This window comes from Antedon mediterranea, chromosome 6 (genome assembly GCF_964355755.1).
Source record: "Antedon mediterranea chromosome 6, ecAntMedi1.1, whole genome shotgun sequence".
In the NCBI taxonomy this organism is placed as follows: domain Eukaryota; kingdom Metazoa; phylum Echinodermata; class Crinoidea; order Comatulida; family Antedonidae; genus Antedon; species Antedon mediterranea.
The window spans coordinates 17,030,766-17,050,168 of record NC_092675.1 but is presented as its reverse complement, the minus strand read 5'-3'; the positions used below and the strand labels follow the sequence as shown (position 1 = coordinate 17,050,168).

At 34.7% G+C, this 19,403-nt stretch overlaps 1 protein-coding gene across 1 annotated transcript in view; it reads right to left on the bottom strand.

Annotated features, from left to right (window-relative positions):
* Nucleotides 1–9,021, bottom strand: part of LOC140051024 (rho GTPase-activating protein 29-like) — a 41,517-nt gene extending 32,496 nt beyond the window's left edge. Inside the window, exon 1 of the mRNA XM_072096090.1 lies at nucleotides 8,520–9,021. Within this exon, the coding sequence (XP_071952191.1) occupies nucleotides 8,520–8,681 (162 nt within the window). The 5' untranslated portion in view covers nucleotides 8,682–9,021. The remainder of the gene's footprint in view (nucleotides 1–8,519) is intronic.
* Nucleotides 9,022–19,403: the final 10,382 nt, after the last annotated feature.

Genomic DNA, 19,403 nt, shown 5'->3' with positions numbered 1-19,403 from the left:
TTTACTTACATCATGTGAAGGAACAACATTTTTTGGAGTTTTCGTCGAAGCATACTCAAAATTCTTGTAAAAATTATACATCATAAAACAACAATAATTCCTGGTCAAATCATGAATGAATTCAAAATTAAATTGAACACATGAAACATCTTGTGTGGTTGATTATGCAAAACAAACATCAACACATTTCAAGAAATACTGCTAAACATATCTTCATAAAATTATCTTCAAATAGATCATCAATAATATTTTTATTTGTGCTAAATATTTCCTGAATGGTTGAATCTATCTATTAAATAGTCATCAAATATGATAATGGTTGACAATTCAGGAAGCATTACAGCAGTATATTCTGAAGTAGCTTGTTGACAGAAGGGAATGACTTAAAGACTGTCTCTACTAAAGCCACAAACTTTAAACAATGATATCCATACAATACAATAGTGACAAACACTATAGACCAATTAAATGCATGCTTTGCGTAAACGACTCTAGTTCATTGACTGTGGAATGTTATTGTATAGCATGTATAATAGTAGTTGGATCATGTATTAAGGAAATTAAAGCGTCGTCAATAATACTTCACTATTGAAACATAATGGAAGTAAAACAATATCAATTACATAATACTACTGAAATTTTAAACTTTCACTCTCAATGTTTTTATCAGTATGTAAACTAATTAAAGCTTAGGTTTCATTATGAAAGACAAAAACTGTATTATTGTTTATCATTGATGATATTAATGATCATGAATAGATATTGCAATTTAAATAGTACTGTGCTACTCAATGGAACCAAGGCAATCTAACAGTCCTTTGATCTGTTGTCTGGCTGCAACAAATTTCACTAGTAGTAGTACTGTAACTATGTACATATTCTCTGCATCGTGTGGTGCCCCTGTTAAGGGGCGTGGAACTAATCATGTTGCAGCCACAGATAAATCCTTTGATCTCCAGAGCTCAGCATTCTGTTAGATTGCCTTGATGGAACCTAGACCACAAAATATAGTGTCATATGGTAGTAGGATAGACAGATCAGGGAAGTTAACTCTTCCCCGGACAGATTATGTTTATTTTATGAATCAAATTGCAGAAAATGTGATGAGATCAATTGGTTATAGCTTGTAGGCTATTAATACTTTTGTAAAACCAAAACCTACTGCATGATATGAAAGGTAAAGTCGAGTTGTGTATTTATTTTTAACGTAGGGGAATGAGCTGTAGTAGTATTATCGAGGAGCTTATTGTACTAAGCCTCAGCTAATGTAGTATGGTTTACTTTCAATGCATCCAGGTACTCATTTACATACACAGCTGAGTGGAGTAGTAATTCAGAATTAAACTTGGGTCTTTCTGTATGATAATAAATCCTGTCCTAACCACTCAGCTACCACAACTCCTACAGACATTACAAATGTTTATTATTTACTCCTACAAATGTTTATTATTTAAGAAAGTTAATCGCGGTTGGTGATTTCTATGATTTATAATAAATGACGTAGAACTATCATTCTGTTGATCTGAACTACATCTACCGGTAGGGTACTTATGCTCAATACACGTCATCAAGTACGTGAATGATTCTTATTATTGATTTAGATTATGAATCAATAAAATAAACAGAATAGTAGATTGTATGATGACTCATCAAAGGTACACTCGACAACTCGTATCAAAACAGAATGTAAACATTCTGAAAACAATTCTTTCCAGTAAACAATTTTTTTGGGGCAAGCCTAATGATGTCCATGTTTAGGAAAGTTGATTACATGTAGATTAAGAGCATAAGCACAAACCACAGCAATAGCATTGGTATTGTACTGTGATACTTACCTGGATAAACCGACACTAGTAGCTGTACATAAAAATTCGCACTACTGTATTAGACAATGGCACATTCCATCAACTCTGTCCTAAAATGAGAATATCCCAACACACTACCAACTATCAGTAAATGTACAGTAGGCTTTAACTGTAAATCCACATGACAGGTGGAATCAATCTGTATCATTATTAAATGGCAGAACTAATCATTTTGAAAGGGTGATAGAAAATCATTTTAGGGTGGAGCCATCTGAAATCATTTGAAATATAGGAAAGTGAGAGGGGATAGAAATCAGTAACACATAAAATGTTTAAAAATCAAGCTTACCTTGACAAGTTACACTTGGAATTTGTTTATAATTTTGTTTCATAAAGAACCTTAGGAAATGAATCGGTATATTATTTCTATTGACAATTTCCCTACAGTAATTCGTTTACTTTAATTTGCATGTTTGTTGCTGTTATATGTTACTTCATTCAAAAACATGCTTTTTGTGTTATATGACTTGTATGGTTATAACTACTAGTGCCAGCAAATATTTGTTCAAGTTAATTATTTTTATCCCTAAAAATAAATGATTACAAATAACTACTTGTTAACATGATAAGGTACATATGCCACAATGTTTGTTGTAAACATAACGATGCATATTGAAAGGTTGTTAATTCCATACTTTAAAACATTGAGAAAATTTGATTTTTTTTCCCACAAAACAATGAAAATAGAAATCATAATGCAAATTGTAATTAAGGCAAAATAACATGCAAACAAATCTGATTCAATTATCGTGAGTTTCTTTATTAGGATTATTACATTTTCTGAGTGAAAGTTATTCATGAAACGTGTTGATGTACAAAATTGGAATGCAAAGCTGATGATTGGTCCTGTGATTGGTACACTACATACACAAAACAAGAAAAGAAATGATGACATCATTATCTGATAGGGTGATCTAATCTTTTCTTATTTTTTGTAGAATTTATCTCTTGGAGGTACTTTAAAGGCTATCCAGGTATATGTACTATAGGCACAAAATAGACATCATTTTTCAAAATACAGACATTTCATGGTACATTGGGTATGATCGACATAGGTTCACATTCAGAAATTATCGTGAGTTTCTTTATCATGATGTTCTATATGAACCTTCAGGAAGTCATTAACGTGATCTTGTCTTGGAGAGCATGTTAACCTGCGAAAAAGGTAATAAAGTGTAGTACGTCATGCATATGTAGATGATTTTATATTCTTCAAAAGACTTGAAGGGGAACTGAAATTTAAAAAGCTAACTCCTATTATGGGTCATTCTTCAGTAAGTGTCTAAATCGTGTCCCGATACTTTGGTGGAATAGAGACTGAAAATTCATCATAAAAAAATAAAAATTCTTGACTTGTATCATAATCAACATTATTGTAATATAATTACATAAACCAAAGATAATAACATTGATATTGTTAATTTTTATAAGCAACCCCCTAAAACCTCATGTCCCGATCGTACATCTTCAATTTTATAATCACCGTATATATTTTATAACAGGACTTTTGTAAAAAGTTAGTTAATCATGATTTCATGCGATTTTATTATTCAAAATACATCTCTACATATATTAAATCTCACTCTTTTTGTTTTTGTTTGGAAAAAGCTTGTCCCACAGGTTTGTGTCATATACCGTCACATAATTTAAATGTGCTGTCTACAGTTTATTGAACGGCAAGGAATTGATTGTGCTTTTGTAAATATACGAAGATATGGAAATAAAACTAGCCGCACATTATTTTCAATAAAAGAGGAAAAAAGCCAATAAAACGAGGTTTTAGAACAATTTTAGTTGAGTCCCTTTATTGAACATCATATCCTAACGGTATAGAACTCATTAAATAATTATAATTTCTGTTTTTTTCAACTGGAAGTACAATTTATTCACGGTATCTAGACATGCCTACGGGGTGATCCTGGGCTGTCCTAAGCTAAATACACCATCTCCGTCACGGTCAGCTCCGTCACATTTCCCAATGTTTCGTGATGAAGATGATGGCCATTGACGGATATGACTTTTTGTTATTGCCAGGGCCTTTTTTGTTGTACATTTTGTTTTGTATATCTTTATTATGTTAATCTATGTGACTCTGGTCAATAATCATATTCAAACATGATTTTTTAAATCAAGAAATCGATTAATATTTATGTCAAATTGCAAGGAATATACCATTGTTGAAGATAAAAAAAAGATCTTTAAAAATTTATTAAATGGCTTTTGACATGCATGTAATCAATACTTGACGAACAGTACAGTATATCTTTCTGTTAATGTATACACACTACAGTATACTATTGGATGTGATTAAATTATTCTGATTAATATATCTTCAATTGGTTTATATTGCACAGGAAATACACAATAAGTAGTGTATGAAAGTGTATTTCAATATACCTCTTCTGATGTATTTGTAAGAACAAGGCATTAATGTATTTAAAGGATTTATGAAATAAATAATAATAAATCTAAACTTGGTATGCAAAGAATTTGTTGTTACAATATGCGAGTAGGGAAAACCAATAATCTAACATTTAACAATATGAGTAGGCCTAATTCAAGGGTTAAAAAGACAACATTATTATATTTTAATTCTATGAACTACAGTAGTCACCACTAAATAATTTTTAAATTAGTTAAATTATAGCCATATCACACATAGATGAAATGAATAAAGTTGTAATGTAACACTAATCTCTGAACTAGAATTTAATTTGTCATTTGGGCTATTCCATGGTATACTTGTGCTACATTTTATTGGTAGTTGAATTAGTGTTTGTGTTGTTATTTCCATATACAATAACCTTGAGGGTCAATCTTCAATGTAAGAGTATGAACAATACTAGACCGGCAAGAAAAAATAAATAAATTATAGAACAAAGAATATCGGTATTGGTGTTACAAAAAAGGGAAACGCTAATTTAAATTCTCCTCATTATACTAGCAAGCAGGCTATGGTTGAAAAGTTATTGCTACAAAGTAACACCCATGTAATGTCAAGAATACTTTGAAATAATGTTATAAATGTCCATCATTAAATTTTAAATGGTATATCGTTACATTATATCCAGGATATATTAAAGTCTAATTACAGAAACAATTTGTTCACAAGATTAATTAACATTCTTAAACATCAACTAACAATGCAGTACTGTACTTCTTAGAAAAACTATAACAAGTATTTTCATTTTAATCCAAAAAATAAGTTCATAGAGAGAACATCTTTCTGTACAGTAACTCGTATTACATAGGAAATTTAGTGCTTTAGTTAAATTTATGTCGCTATTTTCTTCATATTTTCCGAAATATTAAAGAAATTATGATAATTAACTAATATGCAATGCAGGAAAGGTATAACATTATAATATTTTGCGAATGAAATTTTCAGGTCATGTAGTTTTGCCCCTTTCTCATGGAAATGCCAATTTGACGAATTATAGGTGACCATTGTGAATTATTTGTACCAGTGTGTTCACACTATAAAGTCTACATTTCTGTATTCTTCTAGAGAGGATTTAAGCACCTAGCCCTACTACAAGGTGTAGAATTACTACTAGTACATTAAGCACCCCGCCCTACTACTACAAGGTGTAGACTTACTACTAGTACATTAATCACCCAGCACTACTACAAGGTGTAGACTTACTATTAGTACATTAAGCACCCAGCCCTACTACAAGGTGTAGACTTTTCCTAGTACATTAAGCACCCAGCCCTACTACAAGGTGTAGACTTTTCCTAGTACATTAAGCACCCAGCCCTACTACAAGGTGTAGACTTACTACTAGTACATTAATCACCCAGCCCTACTACAAGGTGTAGACTTACTACTAGTACATTAATCACCCAGCCCTACTACAAGGTGTAGACTTACTATTAGTACATTAAGCACCCAGCCCTACTACAAGGTGTAGACTTTTCCTAGTACATTAAGCACCCAGCCCTACTACAAGGTGTAGACTTACTACAAGGTGTAGACTTACTACTAGTACATTAAGCACCCAGCCCTACTACAAGGTGTAGACTTACTACTACTACTACTATAGTACAGTAATATTATCACAATTACATTTTTAACTAAATAATAAATATTATTGAATTATTTAGCATTTAAAAATGAGAGCTAGGTTCATATTATACCTGTACAATCATCCAATTTTTTATTTTTTTTAAATTTTCATAAAATAATTTATAATGTACTGTACACTTAAGTAAAATAATTGCCTGAACATCCATATGACTAACTACAACTTTTAAAGTTATAAATCAACATTATTTAATGTTTTTATCTACATTAAATTTCACTGTTAATGTTAGTTATTTATAAATACAACTCGCTTAAATCACCACATGAACCATTACTGTATGTCCATATTTCATAAAGGTCAAAGATCAAATATGAGGAGTTTGTTGAACAGCACGCTGAGGGTCAAAGATTGACATAAAGCAGAGAACTTTAGCTCACATGCCAGAATGAATCAGAGGCTAGCCCAGGAAATGTGTCATCCAGAAAACACTAAAACTTGTACAAAATGGTGACGAATGCTCTGCCATAATCATAGCAACCAATATGAAATACTAAAAACTGTACCTATCACCAATTTCTTTAATTCTTAATAAGATTCTTCCAGAATTTATACTACCTAATATATATTGTACAGCAATATGTACGATGCAGTGGTGATACTACACTATTGTGTGAAACAAGCATTAAGGAACTATGTACAGTATACAATTTTAACTACAGTATAAGCATGTTTGACCCCCAAAATTAATATTATTGTTTGTGCTTGTAACTACATGGTTTATTGTAGATTTGCCTTTATTTTCTATAATCATTTTAATACCATACTGGTCTGCCCATTTGCATACAGGATACCGAATAATCCATATCGCAGAGAAAGTGTATTGTTAAAAGCACTATTTATAATTTGACAAACAACATTACATTGGTAAGTGTTATCTTTATTCTAACTAGTACTATAGGCAATAAATCTTGGATCCAGTAGTATGATACAAATAATTAGATTAAAATCCAAGTTGTTAATGCCCAATCACTTTGTTCCTGCCAAATTCTCAAGATACCTCAGGGTCGGAAATAAGCATAGCGTATAATAATGTACAAAATGTTTTGGAATACAGAATTAAAATTAAAGCCAAAAATCTTAGCGATAGACCTGTGCCAAAAAGTCAAGATCGTGAGATTAAGAATTACTAAAATAGTAAGATAGTCTGAAATATCATGATCCAATCTAATTGAAAGTCTTTTTGATTTGAGCTAACAGTACTGTATGTTCTTACTTATTTCAGTAGTTATTATCTTGATGTAAGGAGGGGGGGGGGGGAGAAGAGGATGCAATATTGATTTAATTTAAATGAAATTTGGACCAGCCACTTCACTAAACTTTGCTATACAGTAGCACAACCACATTATTCACAGACAATCCTAATTCATTCATAAAACTCATCACAGTAGGTTTGTAATTATTGTATTGCTACTTAAGTATATACATTAGTAGTATGACTTGAATTGATTAATTTAACAATAAACATAACCTAGGTTTACTAAGCAAGTACCTAAGCATTCAAGTGAATGATTATATTATTCATTATCCATGCGTTAATGACATTAACATTGACTGAAGGTCGTCATGTACTTGAGCAATCACAGCTACTTTGAAGAATAAAAAAAAGTTAATACAATAACTGCAATATTTACTATTAAAAAACCTCAACATTTTGATGATATGGAATAAAAATACTGCAGATTACATTATAGATGTAACGTTACTGTGTAGATGTGGATGTGTACCGGTATACATATTACATAATAAATTTACAAAGCTTTAATGTTTAGTAATACTATATAGTAGTATTACTACACTACACCTAACTTGTAATACTACTACAGTATTACTACACTACACCTAACTTCTTATAATAACAAAGTTTATGCAATCAGATTAAATCCATACACATGGTTACAGTTGTGGATACAGTAGATACTATATGTAGTGGAAAATATCTGTCTGATTGATATCTATCATATTATGATTAGCAACATTTTGGAGACATAAACATAATAAATATTTACAATAAATTAAAGCAAAAAACAGAGATATAAAAAACATAGTGTCTATCCTGCCTTACGACAATCAATATTTTGACGAACTTGCAATAGACGTTTGATAAATAGGCCTACTAATATGCTATGACATCGCTCCATCGTAAGCCAATCGGGATTGGCTGAGTGGCCAGTTCTAAGGACTCCTGAAGCGTTGCTCCGAGGTTTGAAACATCACCAAAGCCATTTTTTTTTTACTCACCATCTCCTTTTATTGACTATTGTCTTTTTTCACCATTTTTTAAGAGGGATGTTTTTTCTATATGTATCATATGCCGGAGGCCTGGTCGTCCCAGGCGTTCATTCACTGCATGGCATGGCACTATTGATCATCGTAAAGACATTTACTGTACAACTCGTTGTATTACTATTATTAAAAATTTAAGATAGCCCAGGGTATAAAAAAATATTAAAAGTAAACAAAACATGGCACTTCATCGAATAATAATACTTAATAGGCTTCGAGCACTAGCTATTTATTAGGCTAGGCCTCAATAAAATAATTCACAATCCTATTCTATAGTACTTACTGTATTGCCAGTTTGAATTTGGGAACTTTTCTGCAGACCTCCATTACTTCCTGTAGCCTGATTTGGTTGGTTTTGATTACCGTCCGTTAATGGTTGGCTTTTCGGGGGTCTCTTCTGCTGTTTATTGGCTGGTAAAAACAATTTGTTACCTACTGCCGACATATTCAATTCGGACGTAACTTACTTCCGCTTCAAACGCAAACAAAAGTGTTATTAAACTTTAATGTATATAACCGTCCGATCCAGTCAGGCAACCTTCATTCGGACTGCTCTGGATGATGAGTTGACGGCTAGCTAGCTGCTCACTCACAAGTTTTGGCCTTCACAAATTCCTATAAATTGCAACCATTTACCTCAAGAAAACAACAAAATAAAGTCAGGCACAAAAGTATGACATTATGAATGTCTAATTATGTACCAATAACCATAAACGATACTCTCTGAAATGGTAGAGTAGAAAGTACATTTTGTCAACAAATCTACTACAAACTCGCGACTCTCAAAAGAGTCCCAAAGAATTAATTGTCAAAGGTCATTTCTCGTGTTTTTCGTTTTTATAATGATACCGCCCTCTTTTTTAAAGTCAATTTCAGCATTGATTTTTCTTCAAGCAAAGTAGTCTGGACCTGGGTCAGATTTGTATGCATTTAATTTAGGAGAGAATATCTCAACTGTTATAGGATAATTTGACCCCAAGGAACAACATGGGATATGTGCCAAATTTGCTATCCGGGGCGAACATGCCCAAAACCGCACATTTTTAACCTTTGACCCCAGTTTTGGGCATGTTCGCCCCGGATAGAAAATTTGGCACATAGGCCTATACAGTTGAGATATTCTCTCCTAAATTAAATGCATACAAATCTGACCCAGGCCCTAGACTAAAGTACAAGCGAACATTTTTTATTAAATATTACTGTAAAAACAGAGACATGTTGGAAAATTAATTATATACTGTAAACCTTATCATATCCTTGTTTATACTCTATAGCACTTATTTTTCAATGCCCTAATGGTGGAATAATAAAGTTTTTGTAGTTTTTTTTTAAATCTTTAACACAACTTTAATAACGTTGATAACAAATAGTTAATAAACGTAAAGAAAAAATATTAATATTAATTAATATTTAACCAAAAACCTTACTTCCAGACATTAATAGGCTTCCAGTTGACTTGTTATTTTAAAATTAAAATTACGGTTTTATCAGGAAAATCATATTTTTCCTGATCCAATTTTTAGTCAAGTGAAAACTATTAGGTAAAATTTGGACTATTTAACAAAAACATTTTTTAATTATTTTTTTCTTTTATTTATTGTAATTGGCATTTTTCGTTAAATATAGGTTTGTTGAATTTAAGTAATTGAATGTAGAAATAGTATCTGGGTATTGATACTGCTACAAAGGTCTACCGGGCCAGCGGCAAAATCAGGCCATACGCGGCCCAGCATGAAAAACTTTTCATTCATATAAAAACAAAGTCTATTTCGTGACTAGCTGACCTGGATAAACCAACAATAGCCTTTCTCTTCGAAGAGCGAAATATAACTCGAAAAGTAGAAGTTTTCATTCCCCTCTCCACAAGTGGTTTAGTCCATAAACTATGCCCTCAAGTGGGAGCCTGCCCGCAACCACCACCGTCATTTCTTTTCGAGATAACCCAAGATAGGGTGTCACGAAACCTAAGACCACGAAAGCTAAGATCCCCTAAGACCTAAGATCACGAAAGCTAAGACCCAAGACCTAAGATTACAAATATTTATCTTTCGCACCTGCCTTGTATTTTAACTCCCAACATTTATTCTGAATACCACACCTTAGAATTGGCACTTTCATGAAAAAGAATCACATAAAAAGTAACAAATACATTTTTAAATTGATGATTTTACAGACGTTTTTCTCGCACACAAAATGACTAGCCTACAGTACACTAGTAGCATGCAGTATACTGCAATGTAACTCCTCGAGCTCCCCATGCTCAATGTTTTTGTTTCTATGGAACGTCAAAAGAGCAAAAATTATATAGAGGGCTGAAAACTCTGTTGGAGTCCATCTACAGTGTGGATGGAACAATGTAAAATTAAAATTGTAATGATAATAGTATAATCATGCAAGTACGAAGAAATAAATACTGGCAAATAAATTTTAACTTAAAAATCATGATAAGTTTTTTTGTTTCGTTTTCTTTCTGTTTTTATACTTGTACTATTATTTTTGCTCTTTTGGCGCTCCATAGAAACAAAAACATTGAGCATGGGGAGCGGAGTTGCATTACAGTATACAAAGAAACGTCTGTAAAATCATAAATTTAAAGGATTTATTTATTTGTTATTATGTGTTTCTCCTTCTGAAAGTACTTATAAGTCCTAATTTTAAAGTGTGGTATTCAGGATAAAGTAGTCAACAAATTTGGAGTCAAAATACAAGAAAGGCAGGTGCGTAAGAAAAACATCCTCTGAACCAACACATTGGAGTAAATATATACCAACAAACAACCCGTCAAGTTTGTTTGTTGTAAAGAAAAAATATACATTTACTCAACGGGCGAAAATAATGTGAGTTTATCTATGTTTTGCGGTAGTATTAAATTATATTTATGGTAATAAATGAAACCTACTGTGTTTAAAATTATTATGTATGGATAAACAAGTATTGTTTTTAAGCTGTAGTATATCTTAGAATTTGTAATCTTAGGTCTTGGGTCTTAGCTTTCGTGATCTTAGGTCTTAGGGGATAGGGGGTCTTAGCTTTCGTGGTCTTAGGTTTCGTGACACCCAACAAAGGTAGTGTACACTATCTTTGGAGATAATAATGAAAGAGTAGAAAGGATCTTCAAAGAGCTTGCACACAGCAGTGTCTTGCAGTTGTAGAGAGTTTAATACTGGGATTGCTGCTATTATATCAAGCGAAGTGATTTTTCTTGGTTACTAGAGATTCATTGAACTGGCTCAGATGTTTGCAGCACTACAGACAGGGGCCAGGCCTAAATCAGCCTAAATCTAGCAAGGCAGCTTTCAAGCCTACTGCCTAAACATATAGTGGTTAGGCCTTGTAGGAGTTTCTTAAATTTGATACATGTTCTCATATGAGGCCTAGATCTTACAGGGTCAAATGTTTGACCATGCATATTGCCTAGCACTTTAACATTGTGGTTGGTTAGACATCATTTCGTAGGGCCTGGCATGAACTCCATATAGGCCTACATGTTTCAGGGTCAGAGATCTTGTCTATGCTTCTTGCCTCACTGGTCTGGTTTTCTAGCTGAGTCATAGTTGACACTTCATTTTGTACATTCAGATCAGCCGCGGTTGCAGCTACAATAGCCTAATCAGGGGTGGCGCCAGGATCTTACCGACGCGGGAGCTACATTCCCCGACGAGGGGGCTATGCGAGCGAAGCGAGCATCACTAGGTTGGGGGCCAGGGGGCCGCCAAGGGCCCCTGGTGGGGTCCAGGGGGCGGTGCCCCCGGAAGCAACGCGTTCTAGCGTCATTTGAGGTCATTTTAATCAGATTTAGGGTAGCCATTTTTTCCATTTTTTATAATGCATAAATAAAATACTGCGTGCAAAAAAACGATGCGCGATGACTGTTTCAATCCATATTTTTCAATTTAAAAAATAAAAGTTCAAAGAAAATTTAGAAAAATAGAGTTGGAGGTCCCGGAAATTGGACTTATTATAGGCCTACTTCAAAACATGAAACAAAATATACAAGTCCCTATCATGGTTGTGACTGAGCTAAGAAATGTTTGAAAAATAGAGATGTTAGGTCCCGGAAAATGCACTTCTTGTACTTCGAAATATGACCAGCTTTATTGTTGCCATTGGGGCTGAGCTAAGAAAATGTTTAAAACTAGAGCTGCAGGTCTTAAAAAAATTGCATTTTATACTTTGGAAACATCAGGCCTAGAGGCTTAAAAAACGCAAGCGTAGACCTTTTTCAGTGGGGGAAATAAGTTTATTCCTCCCAAGTGTATGCGTGCGTACCATCTGGACTTCCGAGTGGTGAGAAATTCATGACATACAGGACATTGAAAATGTAATAACTTAGCTATAATAAGGTGTTGGCTAAGCGAAAATGGCATGTTTTTTTTTGTTTAGTAATGGATGAAAAATTTATTTTAGGTGCCCCACGGTACAGAAGGTTACTTGTAAATTAAAAAATTGGTGAACATACGAACAATTAACATAATTCGTTTTTGCTGTGTGTAGCGTACGTCGACGCAGTACACGACGTAACCGTCGGTAAACTTCGCCTGGAAAATAACTACAGTACACATTTTGGTTCCTGGATGGAACATGATATCACGCGTCTCGACCCAACGTTGAACGATTCGTACAAAGGGATACCGACAGACAAGTGCGTACCTAGCTATTGTTTAGTAGTAAGTTAGATCGCTGGCAATAATGAATGCATATAAAGTGCATAATATCACTCTGACGTACTCTCACGGTCAATGAAACGTCGCGGTTTTCTTGGCGCTGAAGCTAGCTACGAAAGTGAACGCGAACGCTTTTTACTGTATATTATATTCCCCGACAAAAAGTACCCGTGTTCCCTTCGGTAACCATCGGTAAACTTCGCCTGGAAAATAACTACATTACACATTTTGGTCCCTGGATGGAACTTGATATCACGCGCCTCGACCCAACGTTGAACGATTCGTACAAAGGGATACCGCCAGACAAGTGCGTACCTAGCTAATGTTTAGTAGTAAGTTAGATCGCTGGCAATAATGAATGCATAAAAGTGCATAATAGCCCTCTGACGTACTCTCACGGTCAATGGAACGTCGTGGTTTTCTAGGCGCTGAAGCTGTATGAAGGGAACGCGAACGTTTTTTACTGTATATTATATTCCCCGACAAAAAGTACCCGTGTTCCCCGACGGGGAGGCTTGGCTCCCCGACGAGGGGGCTAGAGCCCCCGTAGCTCCCCGCTGGCAACACCACTGAGCCTAATGCACCTCCAATCATGCCTGCACCCACTGAGGCCTCAGCTAGTTCCGGGGGTGAGATTTCTCCGAAGTTACGGCAAGCGATTGTTGCAGCAGTGAGAGCGAGGAGGGTGCCAAGGGTGGGGAAGAAGGGGGTCGTGAAACGGATGACGGTAGGCTATACTGTCCGTTCTTGATTTCACATACCATGAACCAAAGCCTATATTCCGTCTTCGTAACGCTTTTCGACGTTCGATTTTTGCGCACAAAGTTAACAGTTATCTACATGCCCGGTTGCACAACTAGACCCCCGGAGCTCGTGGAGCGTGTCGATCTAATTGCGAAAGAGCAAAAATATCCACAGGCCTATATGCCTTATTCATGCTCTAACAACAGCCTTTCCTGTTGCAGAAGCAGTTCGATAGCTACACCACCGCGGCTCCGAGCTAAGGAGCGGGTCTATGAAGACCAAGGTCCATTGACAGGACGGCCCGAGTGCAGAAGTTAAAGCAGAGCAGCTACCCCCTCCGCCGGCACATCATAATATAATATAATATAACAATTATAGCGCACATATCCACTAAAAGTGCTCAAGGCGCTAATCACAACCCTGTTTCAAGAAAACACAGATTTGATACTGGTCTGTAATTGGATAGCTTTTCAGGATCAAGACCCGATTTCTTTAATTTAGGACGTATGTGCGAGATTTTACAAATATCAGGGAAAACCCCAGTTTCCAAAGACAGATTAACGACACGTGTAATTAGTGGAACAAAAACAACAGCAGTTCTCTTAATTAACAGAGTAGGAACTGGATCAAAACTGCAAGAGTTTTTGACAATTTCAGAAATTTCTTTTTCACTTGCAGGTTCAAATTTACAAAGGGAGGGACAATTATAATTGTGCAAAGAGACCAGGCTTCTACTTCTAGACAAGCTTCTCACAATCCCTGTCGTGGAATGAGAAATAGTGGCGCCGGGGAGAGAGGCGCTCACCATAGGAGCTGCGGTTCAAGTTAACATTCAATATGCGATCCCGGGACACAAGTCCACCGTTTTCTCGCTGAAAAGAAATAGCGCGATTGACGACCCATTTCGACAAGTCTGAACAAACGGTTCATTCGGCTCCGCAGGTTCAGTATGGAGACAGCATTATTCATCCTGCTGTGCTGGGGCTAAGTCAAGGCGCGCGGCTGGGCTGCCACAATAGACTGAAAGACGCTTGCCTATTGTGGATTAGGATCAGCACTGGTTGCGCTTCCGACGAAAGTCACAATTACCTCTATTTGACTCTGCCGTTCGGCGGCCTTTCAACGGCCGCGCGTGTAACACGCCCGGTACGACGAACGCTGGCAGCGTTCTTCCAGGCCACCCACACGGCATTCAAATCGTTAAGTACTTATTGGTTGATTGGTATAATTGGTTGATCGTGGTCCAGTCCAGAGACCAGCTGTTAAACAGCCTAGTATTTTATCGCCTTGTAACGGAAATAAATTTGAAGGCGGGCCGAGTGTGCCCGATGGTCAAGGCAAGCTAAGCAGTGCTACAACCAAGGGCGGATCTAGGGAAGGGGCGGCGCAACTCTGTAGAGAGTCCAAAATCGTTGAAACGATTTTTGAAAATATGACACCTAGATGTCTAGATGGTCGGAAATGGCACTCTCACGCTATTAATGTATTAACACATGGTTTGGCCTGTGGCGAAGCGCGAATTTTGTTAAATGACACCCCTAGATGGTTGGCCGGAAATAGTACTCTCCCATGTAAAATTCATGATAAATGACACTTGTTGGCCGGAAATGACACTCCCATAGCGTGTTAACCGGCAAAATGATCGTATTCTACATTTTCCGCTGGTAAACACACGCAACTAGGGATAACATTTTTTGCGTTCAATGAGAACGTCAGGGGAAAGTCCCCGATGAAGGTGCTTCCGGTACTACTTTTAACATTTACTATTGTTAGTCGCGTGTGTTTTATTAGGCTACGATCGAATTTGAAAAATAGGCTACGATCGTATATCAGTTTGCTAGCGCACTATGGAGTGACATTTCAGGCGAAAGCTCCATTTATCATGAATTTTACGCGCGAGAGTATTTCTGGCGGACGGCCAGCCTATGCCGCGGCTCAAATACTCAGTGTCTACAGCCCTGGACTCTTTCGGCAACCCCCTTTAAATAGTCCTGCGACCGCTCCTGACGGTCCTTGGGCTTATGCAATTCCACCAATATCGATACTGCCATTGGTCCTGACGCACATTTAATGCCGAGTACTTCTGATAGAGCCATTTTGGCCATGTGGGTTCCTCTGCTCAACAGCCAGCTTTACGATCAGCCTCTACGTTTCCAGGTTCCGGTATTACCATTCCTGCATTACCTGTTTGGGTCAGGTCCGCACCGTCTCCGGCTATCGGTCTGCCTTAGGTGCTGTAATTCCGACCTTTAAAGACGGCTTGAGCATATCTACATCTCCTGCAATTCCTAGTTTGCTTTGCGGGATGTTTAGAGAAGCATTCACATCACCCACCTATCGAATATCTCCACAAACCTTGCAGCAGTAGCCACAGCAGAGTTGAAAGTAATGGATACACAAAGCTCTTTGTAACTTTTCTCCCACCGACGACTAGACTTTCCCCTCAGACAAGAGGTCTTGCGAAATGATGATGGTGGTTTGTTGGCTGGCTCCCATTTGAGGGCATAGTTCATGGACTATACCGTTTGTGAAACCTTTTTTCGAGTTATATCTTGCTCTTTGAGGAGAAAGGCTAGTTTTGGTTTATACAGGTAAGCGGCGCCCATAGACTACCAACACCAATGTTGGTTTGTGTAACTGAATGATAATAATTGATGTGTGATAATTGGTAATTGTAACTTGTTTTTTTTTAATTACTGTAATTATATCATTATATAGATTATTACAACAATTAAAGTAGTATCTTTATATAAAACTCAAAATACATACTTTTTTCTCTCAATATTTTAATCGTTTTATTGCTCATGCTCAACTCTTTCCATGCCAAGTTATTATCACAATTCAAAATTAACTATTTTCTTTAAACATAAAGTCCTGTTCACTGGCATTGTTATCATAACAAAACAAATATTTCATATGCATATAAATGGATATTAATATCATGAGCATGTTATAAAAATCATTTTCCATCATTTTTTCATCTTTTCTTATTCTCTGAAAGTTCTGTGTTCTGCTATGATAAAAATCAAAATGATTCTATAATACTATTTTTATTCTAATAATGGTCACATGGAAGATGTGGAAGATGATTGTCACATGGACATTGTAATAAAGTGCTTTGCATCTTTAAAAAAAAACACATACTGTAAATTTTGTAATGCCATTAACCTATGCTACTAACATCAGCATTATATTTAGCTCTGTCTACACTACACTATCAAACTAGTTTGACAAAGTGTGATGTGCCCAAATATGGTAGTGATATGACATCATCGTGTCTGTATATGGTCACATGTTTTGGTGTGTGCTCTGTCTACACTATCACACAGACAAAAAAGTGTGATATGCCCAAATATGATGTCATATCACTACCATATTTTGGGCATATCAGACTTATTTTGTCAGACTAGTTTGATAGTGTAGACAGAGCTTAAAGGAGTAAAATGTCATGATAATAATAATTGCAGATCCATAACTGCATTATGAGAATGTTTACAATACTGAAATGATGGCCAATGAAATGGATGATTGTATGAAAAATAATAACCCCAAAAGTGTAAAAAATATCATAATACAAATTAAAAGCAAGAACAATGAAACTTATCAGCTTATATTTTTTAGTCTAAAACAGATAACAAAATCTCAATAGTGGCGTTCACATCGAACTATGGCTAGTTATCTGGCAAAGCAAAAGTAATTTATACAAATTACTTAATTATACATGTTAAAAGCATTAAATTTGTAAAGTCCCATATAACATTTTGTGAAATTGTAATGAGTTGACTAGAATATATTTGAAAAAAAAAGACCCATTTTAAAATCAATAAACTAATATTAAACTCTGTACCATATTTATACAATTTGCTGGAACATGCATATCTTTCTTCACACCCGTAATATTTCTATTTTCAAGCAATTTTTACAAAAATAATTTTTCTTTAAATGCACATTTTAATTACAATATCAACATTTGTTTTTTACCTAATAATTAACAATTTATTGAGATGTTACTAATATTTCAAATTTCTCAATTGAAACAGACAAAGCAAATAACTAATTCTTTAACAAAAGGAACAACTTTTGTAAATTCCATCATTGAATACAAATTACAGTTTATAATTCATTTATAATTAATAGATTTCGAAAGCAAACAATCACTTCTTTTGTTACATTGATAAACCCACTTTATGATACAAAGTTATTGTCTTTATACTAAAAAAATTATATTAAAAAAATTAATTTCAATATGTAAAAATAAATCAGAATTTTGCATTTGTTTTTGCATTGCTAGACTTCTAATTAAATGCTAAAAAAACTATGCTACACTAAACATAATTCAGGTGGTTTATAATGTGTATTCAGTCAGGCCGTGTTTCCACTGCCAAGAATTAACTGTTACAGTTCCTGTGGAAACGAGGTTTAACCGATTCCACTCAAGAAAAATTAACCGATAAAATAAAAATTATTATCGGATAAATTCAATAGTTTTTAACCTTTGACCTGGATGACAAATTGTTGTGCTGTGATTGGACACTTGGTTGTTCAGTAATGTGCAATCATCTTTTTATTACCTGATTGGTTAAAAAATTGTGGAAACATGGCCATAGAAACTCAATAAAAATACAGATATATTGATTGATTGAGATTTTACATAGTTTTAATACCGTGGACGGTGATTGTAATTTCAATAAATTATTCTACAGAGACTAACAACTTTTAAATTGCAATATTCTATCCTCATTATGGCTAAATCAGTGATTTTTTCTTTGAGTTGCTGTGTTTATACCAATACCAACACATGTTACAAAAACCATTTTCTTTTAAAAGTAGAGTGGAAACTATTTGTATTGTAATGAATTAGTAATTCCACTAAGATCTATTGGCAACTTAACTGAAAGTTTTAATGGATTGTATAGAACCACAAACTAATTAACATGATGTAATTAACAAAAGATATTTATCAAATTTTACTAATAATTGTATTTATTTAGGATCATTGTTTCAATCAAAGGCTGGTGAAATTTCTATGTACATTAAAGCTTTTTCTTTTTTTTTTATACACAATAAAACTATTTTATACATAAACAAAACTAAACATAAAACAAGTATGATGCTTACTGCATCATTTCGACATAAAACAGTTTTTTACCTTTTATATTTTTGTAGTTTTTATAATTTTCCCAAATAAGTAACATTTTGAAAATTACTGTTTCAGTGTTTTATGAGTAAAAATATACTGTATATGACAGAGTATACTTCTTTACGTTACTTGTTTATTTGTATGTAGAGACACAAGCTTTGTTCCCACTTGGACGAAACAGGCACAAAACGCAAGTGAGTTGACCAATCACAAGCAACAGTTCAAATGATCCAGCGAGTCGTGATTGGTCAAATTACTTACAGTCAAATTATTGATCCTTCTACATAAATAAGGCAGGCAGATCAGTGTATAACCTTCACCCCCCAAACCCCACCCCTAATTTTCATAATAAAGCCCGCTCTGACACTGTATTCAGTGATATACGATAATATTTTAAGGCTTTTTGTAAACATACATTTTCCAAAATTTTAAACAATAATATTGTAAACAACTACATAATTGCAATTACATCACAATTATTATTTTGTACTCAAAACAGTTTAAACTTTCAAATACATATTATATCTAACATCTGAAAGACTCAATTTAAGTAATTCTAGAAATATTCAGATCAAGGTGATTTCAAACAATTATAATTTAAAATTCAAAAACACTTGCA